Source organism: Triturus cristatus, chromosome 6 (genome assembly GCF_964204655.1).
Source record: "Triturus cristatus chromosome 6, aTriCri1.1, whole genome shotgun sequence".
In the NCBI taxonomy this organism is placed as follows: Eukaryota; Metazoa; Chordata; class Amphibia; order Caudata; family Salamandridae; genus Triturus; species Triturus cristatus.
The window spans coordinates 1,428,090,262-1,428,112,028 of NC_140589.1; the positions used below are offsets into that span (position 1 = coordinate 1,428,090,262).

Below are 21,767 nucleotides of genomic sequence, written 5' to 3' on the forward strand. Positions count from 1 at the left end.
ACCATCAACAAATGATTTATAATGTAACTAAAGTCTTAAAACCTTCTATTAACTGCAATGCTTTTTAATGAGGTGCTATCATGTATATTGGTCCCAAGATGGCTGCCAACACTAATTGGATGAAGTGCTGACAGCCAATCAGATCTCACGATGAGATGTGTGGTTAGGCTCCGCCCAGATATATCTATGATTTTACTTTTGATTATCTCAGCAACTACTGAACGGCTTTACACCATTTAACCAAAAGGCACGAGTGTGAACCAAGGACTACCTCTTTGCCAAATTTGGTGTAATTCCGTTCAGCAGTTCGGGCTGCAGCTGCGATTAAAGGTTCCTATGGAAAATTGCATGGGGAAAACACGTTTTGGGACCCCCCTTTTTTCTCGGCCCCCACTTAACGAATCACCCCGAGACTTTCAGGATAGGAGCGCACCGGAGCGCCCCACCAAATTTGAAAACTTTGTGAAGATTCATCATCCGGCGCCAAAGGTATTCCAAATAGAATGTTGCGGATTTCTGTTGGATAATAGGTCCTAACTATAACTACCAACAAAAAATATATATATATATATATATATATATATATATATATATATTTTTTTTTTTTTTTTTTGTTTTTTTACTGAATATGGGGATTTAAGAGTTGTTTCTACAACACCACATCTCCCCACACATCATACTCATTTAATTAATTTTTTGTCCCCTTACTTGTCAAAGGGGTAGTGTGTGCACCCACCTCCTCCCCAGCAGTGAGGGGGTAAGTGAACTTCCCCCTGCCTTGTCCGAGGAGAGGACTTAAAGGCAAGATTGTGTAACTGGTCATCCACTCTTGTGCCCTGTTCCTAGTTGAGAGCAAGTAATAGTTTTGAGCAACTGCTGACAGTCACTGTGGTCTGCAGAATTTAATGGCCCACGGATAAGCAAGTGCGGTCACCACTCACCTAACCCTGTCCCGATTTGGCTGAGGGCGCTGGCATGGGTGGCAGCTGACCCACTCCTTTGTGTCCAAACAGCGCTGAGCTGGAGGTGGTGACAGAGATAAAGGCAAGGTGGTTTTCCGGCATTCTCCCCTTATCCTGGGGCAAGGTGAAAGGGGTTGCTTGAGCATATCCCCTCTCACCAGTAAGTCTAGGTGAGGGAGGATGAAAGTATTTTCTTCTCTATGCGGTGGTTTGATCTTACCTTCCTCCCCCTTCACTCTTAGACAAGGAGAGAAGCGTTTGTCCACACCCTAAATTGCTGTGCTTCCCTTGCGCAAGGCTGACTGCATTGTCTCCTTCCTGGCCCTTTTGCAAAACTGGGAGGGAATTTATTACCTCCATTCACCCTTGGGTATAGTGGGAGAAGACTATGATTAGATGATAGCTGACAGGTAATAACGGGCTCACATATTATATGGAGGCAGAAGGTTGCAGTACCACCAGGAACAAACATATGTCCCCGCAGAATGAATAGACACAAACTGGTTTCACTTCATGTCAAATCATGTTGGGTGACCTTACATAAAGATCAAATTTCATATGCCCCAGTGAAGGATTGTATGCTCAAAGTGCTTTCTGATGGATATATCTGCCTGTGGATTCCTCAGCGTATGAATATCCCTGCGCCAGCATTCCGCGGAAACTTTTTTCCTAGCTCCCCACGCCGACTAGGTCATCACAATGCCATGGCTCCGCACACGGTCTGTGTGACGTCATGGAGCCATAAGAGGGCCACGTCGGCATGATGACGTCAGTTCCCTGTTTTCCACGCAGTTGACGCTAACGGTTTTTCTACGGATTCCAATACTTTCTCCTGGATACTTTGTATTTTTCTCGTTTCCTTCTGTGGTTTCGACATGTCTGCTCCAAGGAAGTCAGGCTTCAAGCCCTGTAAGGAGTGCGGGGGCATGTGTCAATCACTGACCCCCATGAGGACTGCCTGTGGTGTCTATTGTCTGATCATGACGTCGAGGGCTGTCCTTGCTGTAGGAAAATGAACCTGAAGCCCTTGAAGGAACAAGAAGCCAAGCTGTAAATGGCTAAAGTGAGAAAAGAAAAAAGGGATTGAAAACGTTCGAAGTCGAGGTCGTCGACTTCACATGATTCGAGGAGGATGCTCAAGAAGAAGAGGCATGGATCTCGATGCCGTTCGTTGAAGCCTATGGCTTCGAGGTCGCCTTCTCCGGCTCCTCGACGTCGTGTTAAGGACTGCGTCTCTCCTCCTCCTCCTTCAGTGTCTCCTCAGGTGACTCTGGCCCATTCTCCTTCGTATAAGGGGACTCCGGTGCAGTCTCCGACGCCGAGATTCTTTCCGGCTCCGGATGGTTCATCGAATCCGGCTGATGCTGAGGCACCTTTGACTCCTGTGGCTCCGCCTGTGGGCCCGGTGGTTCCAACTCCGGACGCTCTTCGATCGGATCTCAAACCGGCGCAGTATCCTTCATTCCCAGCGCCGGGTTCGGATCCCTCGCATTTTTTAAATGCGATGTATGGTGTGTTTAACAGGGCCTCTTTCCCTTCTGGTGCACCTTCGGGTCCCATGGGTCCTCTGGCATTTAATTGGGTGTGCCTCACCATTATCCTCAGGCCTCCTTCGTGCCATTCATGCCGATGGTGTCATCATGGAAAATTCCGGCTCCGAGGAGATAGACGCCGTATGGGCAGTCCCCGGCTCGAGGAGAGAAGCGCAGAGGTTGCTAGAGGAGGAACAGTACAAGGCTGAATATATGGAGGAAGGTGAAATATATGAGCCTGATGATATGTTCGAGGGTCTGTGTGAGGCAAGTGGACTTGACACCTCCCCGGAGTGGGACTTTACTTCTCAGAAAGCTTCTCCTTTGAAGGAAGTTGCACCTTACCATACTGTAATAAGGAAGGCTTCAGAGCTCTTGGATCTGCAGCTCCCTATGACTGAGTATAAGCCTAATTTGCTTACAGAGGTGCTTCATTCTCCGTCCTCTGTGGTTGAACCACTCTTGCCTTTCAATGATGCCCTGACTGAGCCGATCCTTGAGGTTTGGCGCAATCCTCTTTCTGCTCCTGCAGTTTCCAGATCTGTTTCCAGAAGGGACAGGCCTGCCCCAGGAGATCCTGTGTTCCTTTTTTCCCATCCTTCGCCTGAGAGTTTGGTGGTGCAGGCTTCATGTTCAAAGCAATCTACGGGTGCCTTTCCGCAAGCTCCTGCTGACAGGGATTCCAAGAAGCTTGACCAATCTGCAAAGAAGGACTTCTCGTCAGTGAGTATGGCTTTGAAATCCACCAATGCTACCTGTTTGTTGGGTAGATACATTCATGCCCTTATAGACTCTGCCAAGCAGCTTCTTCCAAAATTATCTGAGGAAGACCGGGGTCATTTGAGTGAGGTTCTGGCACTCTCAGGCTGCTGCTCGCCAAGTCATCCAGTCCAGTCTGGCCTGGACACAGCAGATTCGGTGGCCAGGGTGATGGGCTCATCCATTGCTACTAGACGACATGCATGGCTGAGGTATTCTGGGTTGTCACCTGATGTACAGGCTACCCTTCTAGATCTTCCCTTTGCAGAGGTTGCCTTCATGGAACGGGTAGTCAGCCTTCTTCCTCTTCCTCCTCCACCTCCCCTATCCCTCCTGGTAATGCAGGAAAGCAACCCTAGATCCGCCATCCTGGATCATGCAGGTACTGTGGGTGGTCGGTTTACCCATTTTCTACGGGATTGGAAATTGGTCACTTCGGACCTTTGAGTTTTAGATCTGGTAGAAAATGGGTACGCCCTTCCCTTCAGGGAATTCCCCCCTCCTTACCCTCCTTGCCAAGGGTTTTGCACGGAGGATCATTTGCTGCTTCTTCAGATGGAGGTTCTTTTCCTGTTATAAAAAGGTGCGATAGAGGTGGTTCCGGAGCAGGAAAGGGGTCATGGATGCTACTCCTGGTATTTCCTGATTCCCAAAAAGGATGGCAGGTTACGACCCATCCTGGATCTCAGAATTTTGAATCTGTTTCTCAAGCAGGAGAGGTTCAATATGCTCACTGTAGCGCAGGTTCTTCAGGCACTGCAACAAGAGGACTGGATGGTGTCCATCGACTTGCAGGATGCGTATTTTCACATCCCAATCCTGAAGTCGCACAGGAAGTATCTCCGGTTTACAATTGGTTCGCAGCATTACCATTTTGTGGTCCTTCTGTTTGGTCCTACTACTTCAGGTCAAGTCTCTTCACCAAGGTGATGGCTGCCCATCTCAGAAGGTCGGGGATCCCGGTTTTTCCCTACCTGGACGACTGGCTTCTGAAGGCAGAGTCGCCAGGGTGGTGAGTTGTCATCTGCAGGTAACAACTCAGCTGTTGTTCAGATTGAGTTTTTAGATAAATGTGCCCAAGTCTCACCTGGTTGCTTCTCAGTGCAACCTGTTCATAGGTGCAGTACTGGATACCACTGTGTGTCGAGCTTTTCCTCCTCCGCAAAGGATTCTCGACATTCAGGAAATTATCCCTTTGTTTCACAATGGAGCGGTTGTTCCAGTTCTGAAGATCCTACGCCTGCTCGGTCTGTTTCCCTCCTGCATTCTGTTGGTCAACCATGCACCCTTGCACATGAGGGCGCTCCAGTGGTGTCTCCGCAGGCAGTGGTATCAGCACAATCGAGATCTCAGGGAGTCTGTCAGGATCGTCAGAGAAGCTGCAGCGGATCTGTCTTGGTGGAGTGTGGAGGGCAATCTGTCTCAAGGAAAGCCTTTTCATCTTCCTCTATCGGTGGCCACAGTGATAACGGATGCCTCTACTATAGGGTGGGGTGCTCATCTGAGGGATCTGGAGATCAAGGGTCTTTGGTCTCCAGAGGAAAGGTTGTCTCATATCAATCTTCTGGAATTGCGGGCAATACGTTTGGCGCTCAAGGTCTTTCTCCCTTCCCTTCGCTGTCATTCGGTTCAAGTCCTTAAGGACAACACTACCACGATGTACCACAAGCAGCGAGGAGTAGGGTCGTACCGTCTCTGCAGGGAGGCGTTGCGGCTTTGGTCCTGGGCTCAGGACCATCGGATTTGCTTGATGGCGAATCATCTGGCCGGGGTGCTAAATGTTCATGGGGACAGTCTCAGTCTGCAGTTCTCTGCCGACCACGAGTGGAGGCTTGATCAGGAGGTAGTTAGACACATCTTCCGGACGTGGGGGGGCATCCTCGGGTGGACCTGTTTGCCACTCTCAAACGTACATGCATTGTTATTCTGCAGTCTCCAGTTTCCGATGCAGGGGGCGTTGGGGGACGCGTTTCAGTTGAGCTGGTGCTCACATCTCCTTTATGCGTTTCCTTCCATACCCTTGATTCCTCGGGTTCTTAGGAAGATTCGCCAAGATCAGGTCCAAGTCATATTGATCGCCCCCGATTGGCCAAGAAGGGTGTGGTACACAGATCTACTTCACCTCTCATCGCACCCTCCGCTCCGTCTCCCTCTCAGGGGCAGGTTCTTCACCCCCACCTCCAGAGCCTGCACCTTCATGCCTGGAGATTGAACGGGGCAACCTGAGTTCCTTCTGTCTCCCTCCTGACGTGGTGGATGTTATCTTATCGGCCAGGCGACACTCCACTAAGGTCATTTACTCCTACAGGTTGTCAAGATTTGTTAAATGGTGTGGAGAGAGGTCCCTTAAAGGCTCATCTTTCTGATGGTCTTTGTTTTTCACTACATTTGGCCCAGCAGGGTTGTGCTGTGGCTTCTGTTAAGTTATTTGTCGGCTTTATCGGCATTTCTTTGTTTGCCTGATCAGCCGTCTCTTTTCGAATCTCCGGTTGTTTTAAGGTTTATTAAGGGCCTTACTAATAAGTTTCCGCCTGCTCCCTTCATTATGCCCCAGTGGGATTTGAATCTAGCTTTAACTTTAATGGGTTCCCCATTCGAACCTATGCATAGTTGTCCCTTGAGACTGCTGTCATTTAAAAAAGTCTTCCTTGTGGCTATCACGTCAGCCAGGAGGGTGAGTGAGCTTCAGGCTTTGAGTTCTAAGACTCCGTTTCTGACTATTCATGCTGAAAGGATGTTTCTTAGGACCAGGGCTGCTTTTCTGCCTAAGGTGGTAACTCCCTTCCATCTAGGGCAGTCCATTACCCTCCCTACTTTCTATCCTCCCCCTCACCCTTCCAAGGAGGAGGAGAGGCTGCACTGCTTGTATCCTAAGAGGGTGGTTAGTTTTTATCTGGATAGATTGAAGGACCTGCGATTGAACGATAGCTCTTTGTGGGCTACGTTGGAAGCATGAAGGGCAAGGCGGTGCACAAGCGCACTCTATCCAGGTGGATCATCTTGTGCATCAAGATCTGCTACGCTCTGGCTGGTAAGGAGCCTCCTGAAGGCATTAGACCTCATTCCACCAGGGCTAAATCATCTACTTCTGCCTTTTCCAGAGGTATTCCTGTGCTGGACATCTGTAAGGCTGCAACTTAGGCCTCCCTCCACACTTTCGCAAAGCATTACTGCTTAGATTCCGAAGTGAGGGACGGACGGCCATTTTGCGCTCTGTTTTGCAGAACTTTTTGGTATAGAAGGGTAGTCACCCTCCTCTGGGAGTGGGACTGCTGTAGGATTCTATTCATAAGGTGAGGAATCCACAGGCAGATGTATCCATCAGAAGAACAAGTTACTTACCTTCGGTAACGCTTTTTCTGGTGGATACAGTATCTGCCTGTGGATTCCTCACTGAACCACCCGCCTCCCCGTTGTCCACCACTTTATACCTTAAAAGAGGTATTAGTTAATATGTTGTTTCATATTGTCATTCTGTATTGCCTCTGTTTGCCTTTGTGTAGGCTTATAGGAAATTCTTGCTTTCTTTTGCTTTCCTTTTTCACTTACACTGTGTGTATTTGTGTGAATACTGTGTACTATGTATGCATTGTCTATATGGTCGGTCTGCCCGTTTCGCCTCAGTGGCATGGAAAAAATGGGTGGAACTGACGTCATCCTGCCGACGTGGCCCTCTTATGGCTCCAGTTACATCACGCGGAGCTGCATGAGGAGCCATGGCATTGTGACGACCTCGTCGGCGTGGAGAGCTAGGAAATAAGTTTCCGCGAAGTTCTGGCGCAGGGGATATTCATAAGGTGAGGAATCCACAGGCAGATACTGTACCCACCAGAAAAAGCGTTACCGAAGGTAATTAACTTGTTCATCTTGCCAAGGAATTAGTCATATTCTCAAAAGTAATCTTCATTTCCCACTAAAAGGCCAGCGTATTCCCTAAATGCTGTCATGTGCCTAGGACGTGGCTTGTGTGAAAGTGCAGTGTCATCAACGCGGTACAAAAGGGGGTGGTGATGGACGGAGCATCAGAACCAATCAAACACTCACACCCAGTCAACAGATCTGGGTTTGATCCATCACCGTTCTTTAGCCCACTCTGCCACCCCAGTTCAGACATGGCCATATGCAAATCAGTCTGACCCTGTGCCTCATGGAAACAGTCCAGCCCGAACTGCCAAGCCATGCCTTCCCTGGACCGGAAACAAGCTTACTGGGACCGGTTTCTGGCAGTGTCATGCCAGTGATGTCATTGGCGATCTCTCAAATTGAATTATGATGTAATGTACAAGGCCTTAAGTTTTGGATCGAAACATTAATGCCAGTCACCTAAAGGGTGCTTTTCTAGTGGATTTGCGTTTAGTCAAGCAATATGTTGTGCATTGCCAGTGAAACAGACAAGGCATGTGCTGTGACTTCACTACTATGGTTCAGGGCATGGCTTTGGGTTGTGTCTTGCATCTAGGAATCCTTAACTAATTTCTTGTATGGCATGCCCTGTGAAAACTAGGCTCATGGCATAGCTTTGGGTAAGGTCTACTGACCTGCACTTTTGCATACAGGCACTGAGCACAGGGCCTGTTCTTTAGGCATGCTGTATGCATGCTAAGGCTGCAACATATACACAACAGGTAACTGTGTATTAAGTAGCAGTAATACTAGCAAGAGGTCCTGGTAACATAATTGACCGAAGGCAGAGTGGCTTGCAAATGGCACCAGAACTCAGGTGGGTTTTTGGCTACAGTTGTGGCCTTTATAGTCTTTTTATATAACCTGTTTAGTTTACTTCAGATTAAATGGAAATATACATTTATATTCAAACTGTAAACTTTTATTTGCAAATGGTAAGTGAAATTCTGCACTATAATGGGTATAATTTGTTACAAGAATAATGTTTATTGGTAGAAATTCATGGCTAGTCAAGTGTTTGCATTGTTTGTCTAACACTGGGGCATGAAATGGACAATGAATAAGCTGGTCTGTCTCTAAGTAGTGAATGCTTTTTCTTGCCACTCATATGATGGGGAATATGTTTGCGAATTGTGAAAAATAATATGAGGACGCAGCATAATTCCTAATGAATATGGGTTTTGAAGCCTCTGCTTTGTAGGACCATAAATATATTACAGATTTAATAAGCTCCAACACTTTAATGCCTCCAAATGTTTTCCTTCTTCCACTACACAATCTCACCTCTACCTTCAACAAATATTTGATCTTCAAGTCATGGAGTCAAGGTTTTAATACATAATTTCTTCTTTTTGACACTGGTATTCGCAGCACAACCAAGCACTTGTTTGTGACATGAATACCACCTTAATGCATTCTACATCGCATAAATTAACATGGAATGTAGAGAAGACTGCCTAATACTCCCACCCACCAATACAGATTGCAGCTCTTGCAGTCGGGGGGATTGGGGGGGGGGGGGGCAGGATCTCTTGAAAATCAAAATTATCAAGAATACACAAGGATGAAAATATTCCAAGGTCACTGAAATTACTACGATTGAGTTGAATAAATATGGAATATTTAAGCACTAAAAGCCAATCTATAAAAGTGCATTGTTTTAGGGACATTTATCAGGGTGATTCGATAATGTGGCGTTCAAAATGTTCAAAGGGTGCGTATTCACATTCTTTAAAATGGAAATTGGTTCAGACAATAACCTCTTCCCCAAGGTTGCTTTGGTTTTAATGGCTGTCACATGACCCCTCTAGTAATCATTCCGAGACCACCTACTCTCATTAAACAAATCATTTCACCAGTAGGGGATAACCTTCTTCACCTCTTTATTCATTATTTTTGTATTTGATAAAGACTTCTAGCTGCAGATTCCCTACCTTAGACTTATCTCCAGCCGTCAGACATGATCCGGAAGTTTTGGGGTGAGCAGGATCCCTGCATGTCGGTAGGTGCCCTCGTTCGGCTCTACATGGCATTGTCCTTGCCAGAAGGGACGGCTCAGTGCCTATATAGGCGCCACCCCAGCACGCTGAAGTCAGTTCTTATCTTTCCACACCTATCAGCGCAGATCCGGATAAGAGCTACCCCCACTCAGTTTTGAACTGACCCTTTTCGGCCTTTTGTCAAAGATTTTTTGAGACCTTGTCTTATGGTGTGGTAGGGATATCCACAAGGAAGGCTGGTTGTAATCCATGTGGTGGACCCACACCTCGTCTGCCTCTAGTGTCAAGACCTGCGTCAATTGTCGCACCATGCACCCCAAGGACTTGAGGGAGCTATCTCTGTAGGTCCTTGCCACTCAACTCGACATGTGACTCCACAGTGATATCAATCCCTGTCCATAGGAAGGTCCTGGGATCGGTCGCAGAGCCATCAATCATAGTCTGAGTAGTCTGGACGCTTTGGTAAGTCCCACAAAAAAGAACAAGAAGTCGAAGTGGTCTTCGATTTTTTCCCCCCCCCCTCCATCGAGTCATCAGACTAGATAAGGGAACGTCGCCATTCAAGACCTGGATCTGCGGTTTAGCCTGTGCCTTGGTGGTCTCAGCACCTCCTCGAGTTTACTGAAGCTGTTACGACCCCCACCCAACTCAGTGAGTTTTATGAGGAATACCACCAGCAGGTTTGCCCCTGTAGCCAGTCAGGCCCTTTGAATCCATAGATGAATTCAGGCAGATGCAGGTCGAGTCACCCTGACCTTCCCTGGTGCCAGTCCCACTGCCAACGTTCCCCACACAAACCGACTGCACCACCCCCATTCTTATCCATGACTATGACTTAGAGGCAGATGGACGACATCCGACGCAGACTGGAGACATTCCATCCAGAGCTGGAGTCCTATTCCTATCACATCGGACTCTGAGGACTACCAGCCCCTTGATCCCGATGATTAAAGCAACTTGTATCATGCACATCTTAGCACAGATCGAAGAAGGTGGAATAAATTACATTTATTCCTGCACAAAAAGCGTAGTTTTCAGCCTTTTTTTAAAAAAACACTGCCACATTACTCAATGGGTGATGCTTCAAGGGGAGCTGGTTCCATGCTGCTGAACCTAGGTAGATAAGTGACTTCCTCCTTCTCTGACACGATGAATCTGGTAGTCACTACAAATAATTTGTTAGCAGACCTCAGGTGTCGTGATGGAGCTTAGAAGCTGACCCTGGTTCTAAGATAGACCGTACCGATCTGGTAAAGAGCCCCATGCACTAGTACTAGAGCCTTAAACAAGTTTCTTTTCCTGATAGGGAGCCATTGGAGAGCACGCAGATGAGACATCCGCGTTGACTGGCAAGTTCAGAAGAAGGCGAGCTGTTGCATTTTGGACCACCTGAAGCCTGTCTAACAGATGTTCCAGTAGCCCATAATAGAGTGCATTACCGTAGTCCAACCTAAAGGTGAACAAGGCCTGAATAAACATATTTTTTGGGGGGGCTTTTTTTTTTTTTTGCTGTAAAGAGCAGGTAGTGTAAGAACTTTTTAAAGGAGTGCAGTATAGCGAAATGGGTACCTACCACTGACCGAATTTGAGGCTTAAAGGACAAGCTGTCATAATATTTTATTCTTGGATTCTTAACTATGCCTCCCTGTGGGACTGGAGGGGGGGAGCATCTTCTGGCCTGAAAGTCTGCCAAACTTCTGGAGAAATATTGCCCTCCCCACCCCCGCCTTGAAAATTGTCTGCTTTGCACTTGAGTTGGTTGAAAACTGCAGTCAGGCATGTTTTGATCCCTAATCCTGAAATCTCTTCTCCCTTGCTAAATGAGGACAACTGGTGTGAGGAATTTGGCAGATGCAGTGGACTGGACACATCCCCAGGTACTGATTTGGTCTCTCCCTGTGCTGTGGCTGCAGAGGAGGGAACCTCATTTGCAATTGTGGCGAGGAGGGCGGGTGAGGTCCTGGACCTTCAGCTTCTCTTCGTAGCTGCTGAGATGTACCTCTTGACAGAGGTGCTTCTGTTGGGAGTCACTGCCTTTGAACCGGTTTTCCCCTTTAATGAAGCCCTCACAGACTTCCTAATCGGGGCCTGGTCCAAGCCCTGCACGGGGCTCCTGTGAATGGAACACTTACCTGCCGCCATCGCCCCGCCATAGGGGAACCACAACTTCCTCTTCCAACATACCACTCCACAAAGCTTGGTGGTCTGAGCCTCCACTTCCAGGCGGAATCCTGGGTCATTTCCTACCACTCCAAGAGGCTGGATACCTTAAGCTAGAAGATGTTTTCTTCTGCCAGCCTGGCACTGGAGTCTGTGAACACTGCGTACCTTTTGGACCAACACTCCCACTCGCCTTGAGAGACTGTTGCGCAGGTGCTGCTTTGATCTTGGAGGAGGCCCGAGCCATACGCAGCTAAGTTTGCCATATGCTGTGGGCTGGATATGACCAACTCACAAGGCACAACAGTTTCTCCATTGGTAGCCCTTAGGTTCCAGGCCGCACTTATGGACATGCCCTTTGGCTCCCGTCTTTTCGACGACAAGGTGGACTAGGCGCTGGAGCACTTAAGACAGCAGAGCTACGGCCAGGTCCTTGGGCCTTTCCATGGCCCCTCACCATCCCCAGTCCAGGTTTCGCTCCTTTCATGGCCACGGAAGGAGCTCTCAGTTGCATCTATACCAGCCCAGCCTCCATTGTGTGCAAGCTTCCCAGCCCCTGTGTGGCTGAGTGTGAGGTACCCACAGACCCGAGGGTCAGGCAGCCAGTGGTCAGGCCAGTCAACCACGACCCCCATCAGCTGCATCCGCCAAGCCTCTTTAGTTTGCTCTCTGACCATCATGGGCACCCAGTGGGAGGCACAGCATGCCATCGCCTGCACCATCGAGGTCGATAAGACTGCTGGGTTCTCCAGATTGTCCAAATGGCCTACTCCCTCCGCTTTGTGACTACCCAACCACACATGCCACCCACTTGCGACAGGCTGATGATGGAGCATGTGTCCTTATTTTGCTAGTGAGTAAAATCTCTCTTGGCCAAGGAAGCGATAGAGAGGGTGCCCGCATCCGAAGTATGTCGTGGGTGTAATTCCTGCTACTTTCTGGTGCCCAAGAAAGACAGAAGACTTTGTCCTATCCTCAGCCTGCTCCCCCTCAATATCTTCCTGAAAAAGGAGAAATAAAGAATGCTCACGCTCGCTCAAGTCCTGTTTGTCCTGGACCCAGGAGACTGGATGGTAGTATTGGACTTGCATGAGGCTTACTTCCACATCTCCATTCTGCTTACCCACAGACGTTACCTGTGGTTCACGTTTCCCCACGAGCACCATCAATTAACCTCTCTTCCTATTGACCTCACCAGTGCCCCCTTTGGTGTTCACCAAGGTGATGACGGTTGCATCTCATCTTTGGAGATCAGGGGAGAAAGTCTTCCTCATCTCGAAGACTGACTGCTGCAGGAAGGCTAGTTTCAGGCAGTCATCTCCCACCTCCAGATGACAACAGATCTCCTATACTTGCTTGGTTCACTATCAAGTCACATCTGACCCCTTTTCAGACGCTCCCTTTCATGACTGGACACAGTGCAGTTTCGAGCTTATCCTCCTGAACGGCTAGGTAAGGACATTAAGGCTATTATACTGATGTTTCAGCCTCTATCCTGGAATTCGGTGAGACTGACTCTGAGGGTACTGGGCCTCATGGCCTCCTGCATCCTACTTGTGATACATTACCCGCTGCCTTATGCAGGCTCTGCACTGGAACCTGAAATTCCAGTGGGCGCAGCATCATGAGAATCTCCGACATGGTCCAGATTTCGGAAGACACTGCAAAATATATGTATTGGTGGTTGATGAACCGCGATTGGGCCTGTGGCAGACCCCTCTCCCTTCTTCCAACCAGATCTGACAGTAGTGACAGATGAATCACTCCTGGGCTCGGGCGGAAATCTGAGAGTTGGAGATCAGAGGCCTCCGGTCTCCAGTAGAGTCTCGACTCCACATCAACCTGTGGGAGCTCCGAGCAATCTGACCGGCATTGAAACCCGTTCTACCCTTCAAGGCAAGGCTAGTGCAGGTGTTCATGGACAATACCACCTCAATGTGGTACTGCAACAAACAGGCCCTGTGTCACTGGACATGGCTGTAATGTCACAGCATTTCCCTGGTGGTTCAAAACCTGCCAGGATCTCTTAACCCCAGAGCAGACCAACTCAGCCGAGGATGCCTAGCAGATCACGAATGGCTTCTCCATTTGGAGGTGGTGCGAGGTCTCTTTCAGCAGTGGGAGAACCTTGGTTCTATCTGTTCGCCACAGCCGAGAGCGCTCCATGTCAGCAGTTATGCGCACTGGAATTTTCCAATGCTGCGCTCACTGGGAGGCGCTTTCCATCTCGAGTAGTGCTCAGGCCTCCTGTATGCCTTTCTGCCCATATGACTCCTGTCCATAGTTCTCAAGAAGATCAGGAACAACCTGGCCCAAGTGATCCTTGTGGCTCCGGTCTGGGCTCAGAGTTTTGTATTCCGAGCTGTTGGCCATGGCCATCAGTCCTCCGATCAGGCTACACCTCTGGTAGGATCTTCTGTCGCAGGTGCGATTCTTCACCCAAACCCGTCAACACACCGCCTTCATGAGTGTAGACTGAGCGACAGTTGACCGCTCACGTACTGCCACTTAAAGTCTGTAATGTCGTCTCGGCAGTCAGATGTCCCTCTACCAAGACTGTATACACCTGCGGTTGGGGCATGTTTGTGGCATGGTGTGCAGAAAAACATTGACGCCCCCCCCCTTCTCAAGTCCTCCTGTTTATTCTTTCTCTTGCCCAGTTGGGCTCTGCTTTGGGCACCTTAGACTGCTATCTTTTTAGCATCCTGGCATTTCTACGGTTGCCAGATCAGCTTTCCCTTTTTAAGTCCCCAATGCATAGGTTTCTTAAAGGTCTCCAACACTTTCCCTTCATCATGCCTCAGTGGGACCTAAATTTAGTTCTGACTTTCCTGATGTGCGCCCCTTTCGAGCTGCTACACAACAGTCCCATCAGGCTCTTTACTATCAAAACAGCATTTCTAATGGCGATAACATCTGACGAGAGGTTCAGTGAACTCCAGACTTTGTGATGATAGACCATGTGCCCTTATTTTTCTAGGGAATAACGTCTCTTGGCCAAGGGAGCGATAGAGAGGGTGCACCCTATTGGTGTGTCTGGGACCAAGGCCCACACTACCAAAGGATGTTGTTGTGCACTGGAAGAGTGCCCCCAGAACTGGTTTGAACTGGGCTCAGAGCCCCTTTCACAAAGAGAACAAAGACATATCTGAAAAACACGTAGTAATAGATTCCTTACCTTAGAATTACCCCTAGGCGTCTGACTGGATCCGGAAAGTTTTCGTCAGTAGTACCCCTGCGAGTCCGAGGGTGGAGTTGTGCTGCTCCGCGTCCGTCGTGGTCGCCGAAAAGACGTCACGACAGCTACTTAGATGCCGCCCTCGCGCGCTGACGTCAGTTCTTCCTTTCTTTTTCCACGCCAGAAAGCACAGATCCGGAGAGAGCGGTACCCACACTCACTTTTTGACTGAGTTTTTCGAGACTTTTTGTCTCTATTTTTCAAGTTGATCGACTCCTGGTGCCGTAGGGATGCCCGGCTAGAAGTCTTGTGGGGACTGAAATCGCATGAGGTCGGTGACGGACCCGCACCGCGTGTGTCTCTACTGCCTGGGGTGCGACCACGATCCCAACTCGTTCCCCGACTGCCGGGCCATGGCGCCAAAGATGTTGCGGGAGCAGTCCCGAAAGTTGCTTGAAGTCCGGCAGTCTGCTCCGCGCTGTTCAAGGTCCCGTGGGAGGTCGAGGGACTGGTCGCGGTGCCACCACCATCGTTCCTTCGTCGGGATCGAAGTCTTCGCACTCTGGGTCAGGTAAGACGAAGCATCACAAGAAGACGAAGAGGCGTCCTCGTTTTCCAACTCCCCCTCGCCCGTCGTGCGACGCGGCTGAGGGTGCGGGTGGTGCCTCCCCACGGCTCCAGAGCCTACGCAGTCGCCGTCTGCCTACCCACCCTTCCCGGGGCCGTCTGGCCCCACCGGCATGCCTTCGTGCCCCGCAGGCCCGACTGGGGGTCCTTGCCCTTTACTGTCGGCAGCTTCGGCATCCCTGTCGGATGCCGCCTCAGCGCCGCAGGATCCCCAGGAATCCAGGCCTGGATCCCTGTTGATGCAGGTTGACCTCATGACACCTCCACCGACGACCCCACCGGCACCACCTCTGATGTCGCCCATAGGACCGGACGACGTCACCCCCGGTCTTTGCCCCGAAGTGGACACGTCGCCGGAACGGCGTTGGTCGACGTCATGGGGCCTTTCTTCCCCTATGTCCAGCCTCCTTATTTTGGCTGTTGAAGGAGGGCTGGCCCCAGGCAGTTGTCTCCCACCTCCAGACTACAGCCGACCTCCTGCATTTGCTGAAGTTCTCCATCAATGTGCCGAAGCCACACCTGAATCCCTCTCAGAAGCTCCTCTTCATCGGAGCGGTTCTGGATACGATGCACTTGTGGGTCTATCCTCCCGAACGGCGAGTCCAGGATATTAACCTCTTCGCTGCGGCGCAAATTCCGCCGCAGCGCTGCCGAAGTGCTGGACATTCCATTTCTGGGCGTGGTCATGACGTCTCCCGGCCGTCGTCCGCACACGCCCATCGTGGACTCATGACGGTCGGGAGACGTCATGAGCATGGAAGAGGTTAAGGCTCTGATTCCGATCTTTCGGCCTCTATTCTGGGTTTGTCAGGGTGACCCTGAGGCTGCTGGGCTGCCATGCCAGATGGCATATGCAGGCTCTGCAGTGGGACCTGAAGTTCCAGTGGGCGCAGCATCAGGGGAACCTGTCCGAGTCCATCCAGATCACGGAGGGCACTGCATAACAATTGCAGTGGTGGCCCACAAACCGGCATTGGGTCAATGGCAGATCCCTCTGCCTTCTCCAACCGGAGCACACAGTGGTGACAGATGCGTCCCTCTTGGGATGGGGGGGGGCCACATGGGAGAGGTAGAGATCGGAGGCATCTGGTTTCCGGCGGAGTCCCGGCTCCATATCAATCTTCTGGAGCTCCGGGCGATCCGACTTGCACTGAAGGCATTCCTTCCTTCTGTCAAGGTTAGAGTAGTGCAGGTGTTTACAGACAACACCACCGCCATGTGGTACTGCAACAAACGGGGTGGGTTCGGGTTGTAGACCCTACGTCTGGAGGCTCTGCGTCTCTGGACATGGTTCAACACCTGGCAGGTTTACTGAACGCCAGGACGGACGAACTCGGCCACAGGTGCATGATGGATCACGAATGGCGTCTTTACTCGGATGTGGCGCAAGGCCTCTTTCAACAGTGGGGAGAGCCTTGGTTAGATCTATTCGCCACCAAAGAGAACGCGCAATGTCAGCACTGCGGGTTGGAATTTCCAAAGCGGCACTCGCTAGGCGACGCTTTTCGTCGCGAGTGGAGTTGCGGTCTGTTGTACGCCTACCACTTCTGCCCAGGGTGCTGAAGAGGATCAGGCGCGACCGGGCCCAAGTCATTCTTGTTGCCCTGGACTGGGCTCGAAGAGTTTGGTATCACGATCTACTCAGTATGACCATCGATCCCCGATCCGAATGCCTCTTCGGGAGGATCTTCTAATGCAGCAGCAGGGGACGGTCCTCCACCCGAACCTGTCCAGTCTCCACCTCCTTGCGTGGAAATTGAGCGGCGGCAGTTGATTCCTTTCGACTTGCCTCCTGAAGTTTGTGATGTCATGCTGGCAGCCAGGTGTCCCTCCACTAAGTTGGTATATGCCTGCAGGTGAAACAAATTTGTGGCATGGTGCACAGCAAAGGCTGTGGATCCCTTTTCTGCCTCTCTTACTGAAGTCATTTTGTCCCTTCTTTCTTTGGCCCAGCAGGGCTCTGCTCTGGGCACTATTAAGGGCGACCTTTCTGCTATTTCAGCCTTCCCCAGGCTCCCTGATCAGCCCTCTCTTTTCAAGTCCCCTGTTGTAAATAGGTTCCTCAAAGGCATTACTCACCTTTTTCCTCCTATTCCTTTTGTGATGCCACAGTGAGACTTGAACCTGGTTCTCACATATTTGATGTGCGCTCTCTTTGAGCCTGTTCACAACTGTCATCTACATCTATTAACCTTGAAGACTGCTTTCCTGGTTGCCAACACCTCCGCTAGAAGAGTGAGTGAGCTCCAGGCTTTCTTGTAAACCTCCTTTTCTATCTGTCCATCGGACAAGGTTGTGCTCCGAACCCGTCCATCCTTTCTGCCAAAAGTTGTTACTGCTTTTCATATCAGGCAAACCATCACTTTGCCCGCCTTCTTTCCGCCTCCTCATCCTTCCAGAGAGGAAGAGAGGCTCCACCATCTGGACTCAAAACGTGCGCTCTAATTTTACTTGAACCACACACAACAGCTCTGGGTGGATGACCTGCTCTTTGTTGGCTACGTATGCGCCAAGAAAGGTCGGGCCATACACAAGCGGACTATCTCTTGATGGGTCGTCTTGTGTAGTAAAGCCTGTTCTTCTCTGGCAAAAAAGGAGCCTCCGTTAGGGCTGCGCGCCCATTCCACCAGGGCCACGGCTGCCACTACGGCATTGGGACGTGGTGTCCCCTTACAAAACATCTGTCAGGCAGCTACGTGGGCCTCGCTGCACACTTTTACCAAGCATTATTGCCTGAACAGCCAAGTCCGGAGAGACGGCTTCTTTGGCCGTTCAGTTCTCTGGGACTTCCTGGTGTGATCTTGGTTCGCAGACCCGCCACCGGAGTTGGTATTGCTGGGGTATCTATTCTAAGGTAAGGAATCTATCACTACGTGTTTCTTTCAGATGAACAAGTTACTTACCTTCGGTAACGATATATCTGTAAGAAACATTAGTAGTGATAGATTCCACCCCACCCTTCCTCCCCGTTCTGCAAACTGATTTCTATGGTTAAGGTCATCCCTTTGAGGGCCCTAGTTTCAAGGCACCAGTGGCCAGTATCTTGCATGGCTCTGCGTTCCTGGCGCCGAAAGTTGTGTACAGAACTGACCGCGCACGAGGGTGGCGTCTTAAGTAGCTGCCGCAACGTCATCTCGGCGACCACGACTCCCAACGATGGACGCGGAGCCGCACAACGCCACCTTCAGACGCTCAGGGGTACTGCTGACTAAAACTTTCTGGATCCAGTATGACACCTGGGGGTAGTTCTAAGATAAGGAATCTATCACTACTAATGTTTCTTACAGATATATCGTTACCGAAGGTAAGTAACTTGTTCTTTGGGGTATAAGTATTAGACCTAAAACCCCTGAACTTTAGATCATTCCTGGAATTCAAGAGAAACCTTTACCAAGGAGAAGAGCTGGAGAAACTGAGGATAAGTACTGCCCTTGCTGTGTGTCTGGGAAGAGCTGGAGAGACTGAGGATAAGTACTGCACTTGCTGTGTGTCTGGGGTTGGCCTGCAGTTGCTGTTTCTGCCAAGCAAAGGAGAAGGACTTTGCTGTGCTGTGTCCCCTGCTTGAAGGAGATCTCCAAGAGCCTGAGGTGAGCTGGCCTCCAGTTCAGAAGTCTCAGGGACACAGACTTCACCCCCAGCTCCCCTGAACTCTGCTGTCGTGAGTTCTGACCTGCCTTGAGGTGCCTGTGCCAGTTCTGGCCTCTGGAGGTTGTTGCTGCTTTTTGGGAGCTGGAAGAGAGAAGAAACTCAAAGAAATTCAGAAACCGACGCATCGCTCTTCTTGCAGCTGTTTTTCTGACGCATCTTCACGGCACGAGAAGAATTTCCACATATTGCTGCGCCGCTGTGAAAACCGTTGCAGCGCCTGTCATTGCTGCAAGAATCGACACATCGAGGGATTGCGGCTGAAGAGGACCGATGCAGCACTGCGCAACGCCGACGCATCGATTGCCGACACATCCCGAAGATCCATGCATCGTATCTGTGTGACACGCTTTCCCGACGCATCACCTGCGGACAGGAACCGGTACGAAGAATCCTATGCATCACTCCCCATACAGACCGGAATCGACGCAACCCTTCCTCTGCGTGCAGTGGGACTCTCGCATTGCCTCCTCAGGGTCTCAGGAGTGTCTCATCTCTTTATTTTCTGAGGCTGTGGCTATTTGGCTTGGTGAACTTTGACGCAACTACAGGTACTTTGGTGAAAAGTCATGCGTCCATAGATTTCGTTGGTACAAGTTCTTGAAACCTTTTTAAAAAGTCATATTTTTAACTGTGTGTTGGATGTTTGTTGTTTTGGTCTTGTTTAGTTTTGATAAAAAGAACTTTTTTTTTTTTTAAGTTATGTGGTGTCCTTTTGTGGTGTTTTCACTCTTACTGTGAGTGTTGGTGCAAATACTTTACACATTGCCTTTGGGATAAGCCTGTCTGCTCGTGCCAAGCTACCCAAAGAGATGAGCAGGGGTTATCTAGGGTTTGTATCCCCTTTAACCTGACTAGAAGCAAGGGTCCTTATTTGGACAAAGGTACCTACCTCTGCCACCTAGAGACCCCATTTCTAACAAACGCCTTATCTGCAAGGCACTGTATTTAGCAACAGATTTCTTACTGACCCCTCCATCTGCCCCGCTCTGTGAATGGATTTATAGCATTTTAGGGCTTTTTCCTCTTTCAGGGCCCTAGTTTTCACACACCAGTGGTTAGTACTCTTCGTGACTCTGCGCTTCTGGCGTGGAAAGTCACAAAAAGAAACTGATGTCAGCACGCTGTGGTGGCACTGATGTAGGCATCGCGCATTTTACTTTCAACTCCGACAACACTGACGACACGCAAAGCCGAACAACGTCAACAACTGGCACACAGGAGTACTGCTTCACAAAAATAATTCCGGATCCAGTCTAACACCTGGGGATAATTCTAAGCTAAGGAATCTGTTACTGGATACAGTCTGTACCAGATAAGGCATTACCGAAGGTAAGTAATCTGTTCTCTAGTGTCTGAAGAGTACATTCACCCAGTTGAAACTTTAGAGATCCAATTTGAAGGGTTAATCGGCATTCTAGAAATCCTCTGCTAGATGAAGAAAAAAGGCAATCGCTTTTGATTCTCATATTCGCCCCTAGACAACCATACATATTCATTTTTTAGACAAGTGAATGATGTCGCCTTCACTAGATACCTGGTAGAAACAAGCACTCAGACGACATTAAGTCTTAAGTGGTCTATGTTAAGGAACATAGAAGCCTTAATTTTCAGTGCATGGTCCAAGAAAATTGCAGAGGATTTGCTTTAACACTGGTATTGTGCCTTAGCTTGTGCTTGGTTTGCGCATTTGACTAAACAAAATAATGAATTTAATTTGCATAAATGCTGACATCTAAAGAAGGGAGAGAGACTCTATGTAGTTTTACTAGAAAATTCTGCATAGATCAAATACCGAGCAGTAAAAATCATTATGGCATCCCATTATCAAAAGTTTTCACCGTAAAACGGAAATATCAACGGCTTTTGTGCTGATATTTTCAAACCGCTACGAATAAGTTGATGCGAACAGTTGCTGGCATGTGCAGTACTATTGCTGGCTAAATAGTTTTATATTTTTGTTTGGGGTTTGTATTTGTTTATGTGCAATGGCTTTTGACCTTATTTGGTTTTACGGCAACCGTTCTAACTACCACTTTGATTTCTTTTGCAGGGGTGAATTATAAAATCTCCACCCGTTTGATCCAACCGTAGTATTACAGTGGGATACTCATCTCCAATTCGAAAAGCTTTTTGAAGCAGCAATGCAGCTTTTTTTGGACTTCGTTGTGCTGTTATGATCGGCATGGAAACGTATCGTGTTGTATCATTTTTTTTTCTAGAAGCTGAACGTGCTACTCTGGTAGAGAATGGTTCAAAATAATTCGGCAGTGTTTTGTTTACATGCCTTTTATTTGCCTAAGAGGAATCTGTCAGATTTTATTTTTATTTGTGGACACTTTAAATTTTAACTTAACTGCTCAGAATCTTCGTGGTTCTGTTTGCTCATGCACTCCTTGACACTACAGTACGTGCACATTGCCAGATTCTATATATATCCAGATGTCTGCTAAATGCTATAGATAAAACAGAGATGAGCTTCCTTTTTCTATCATTTGAAGTGGTGTCATCGAATAGCATGTAGTGAATACAACCTGCTGCTTTGCTACTTTTACACAACCCGATATTTGTACCTAATAAACTTGAATAAATTCGGGATGTTCGCTTATGTTATTTTAAGCTCCGTTGTTCAAAACGGGTATAATAGACACAGATTTTCATATTTCACTTTGCTCAATCAACTTCCGCATTTACCATTCATGTTCTGTGTAAGCTATGCCCATGCTAATGAACAGCGTATGCAATGATGCTTTGCCAAATAAAAATAAAAGCTAAAACAAAATGTGTCACTTCTTTTTGTCTTTGTGCATACAAGGTACAAAATAAACTTGCCATTCATGAAGATGGGCCCGATTAACATTTGTAAGCAACAAATGTTTTCCAGCTAAAAAAAGCAAAATAAAAAGACATTGGGGCATGGACCAAGACCTGCATTTTTCCAGAACGACGCCTCTTGTTTTTTAAATACTTGGGCCTGTGTTATTTATTGTCCCATGTATCC

The 21,767-nt window shown here is 48.8% G+C and overlaps 1 protein-coding gene across 2 annotated transcripts in view; it reads left to right on the forward strand.

Moving 5' to 3' along the window:
* Positions 1 to 21,548, forward strand: part of PCMT1 (protein-L-isoaspartate (D-aspartate) O-methyltransferase) — a 278,511-nt gene extending 256,963 nt beyond the window's left edge. For both annotated transcript variants that reach the window (XM_085612478.1, XM_085612477.1), the window contains exon 8: positions 20,820 to 21,548. Coding sequence is in view for 1 of the 2 variants with exons in the window: in XM_085612477.1 (XP_085468603.1) it covers positions 20,820 to 20,832 (13 nt within the window). In the remaining variant the exon portion in view is untranslated. The remainder of the gene's footprint in view (positions 1 to 20,819) is intronic.
* Positions 21,549 to 21,767: the final 219 nt, after the last annotated feature.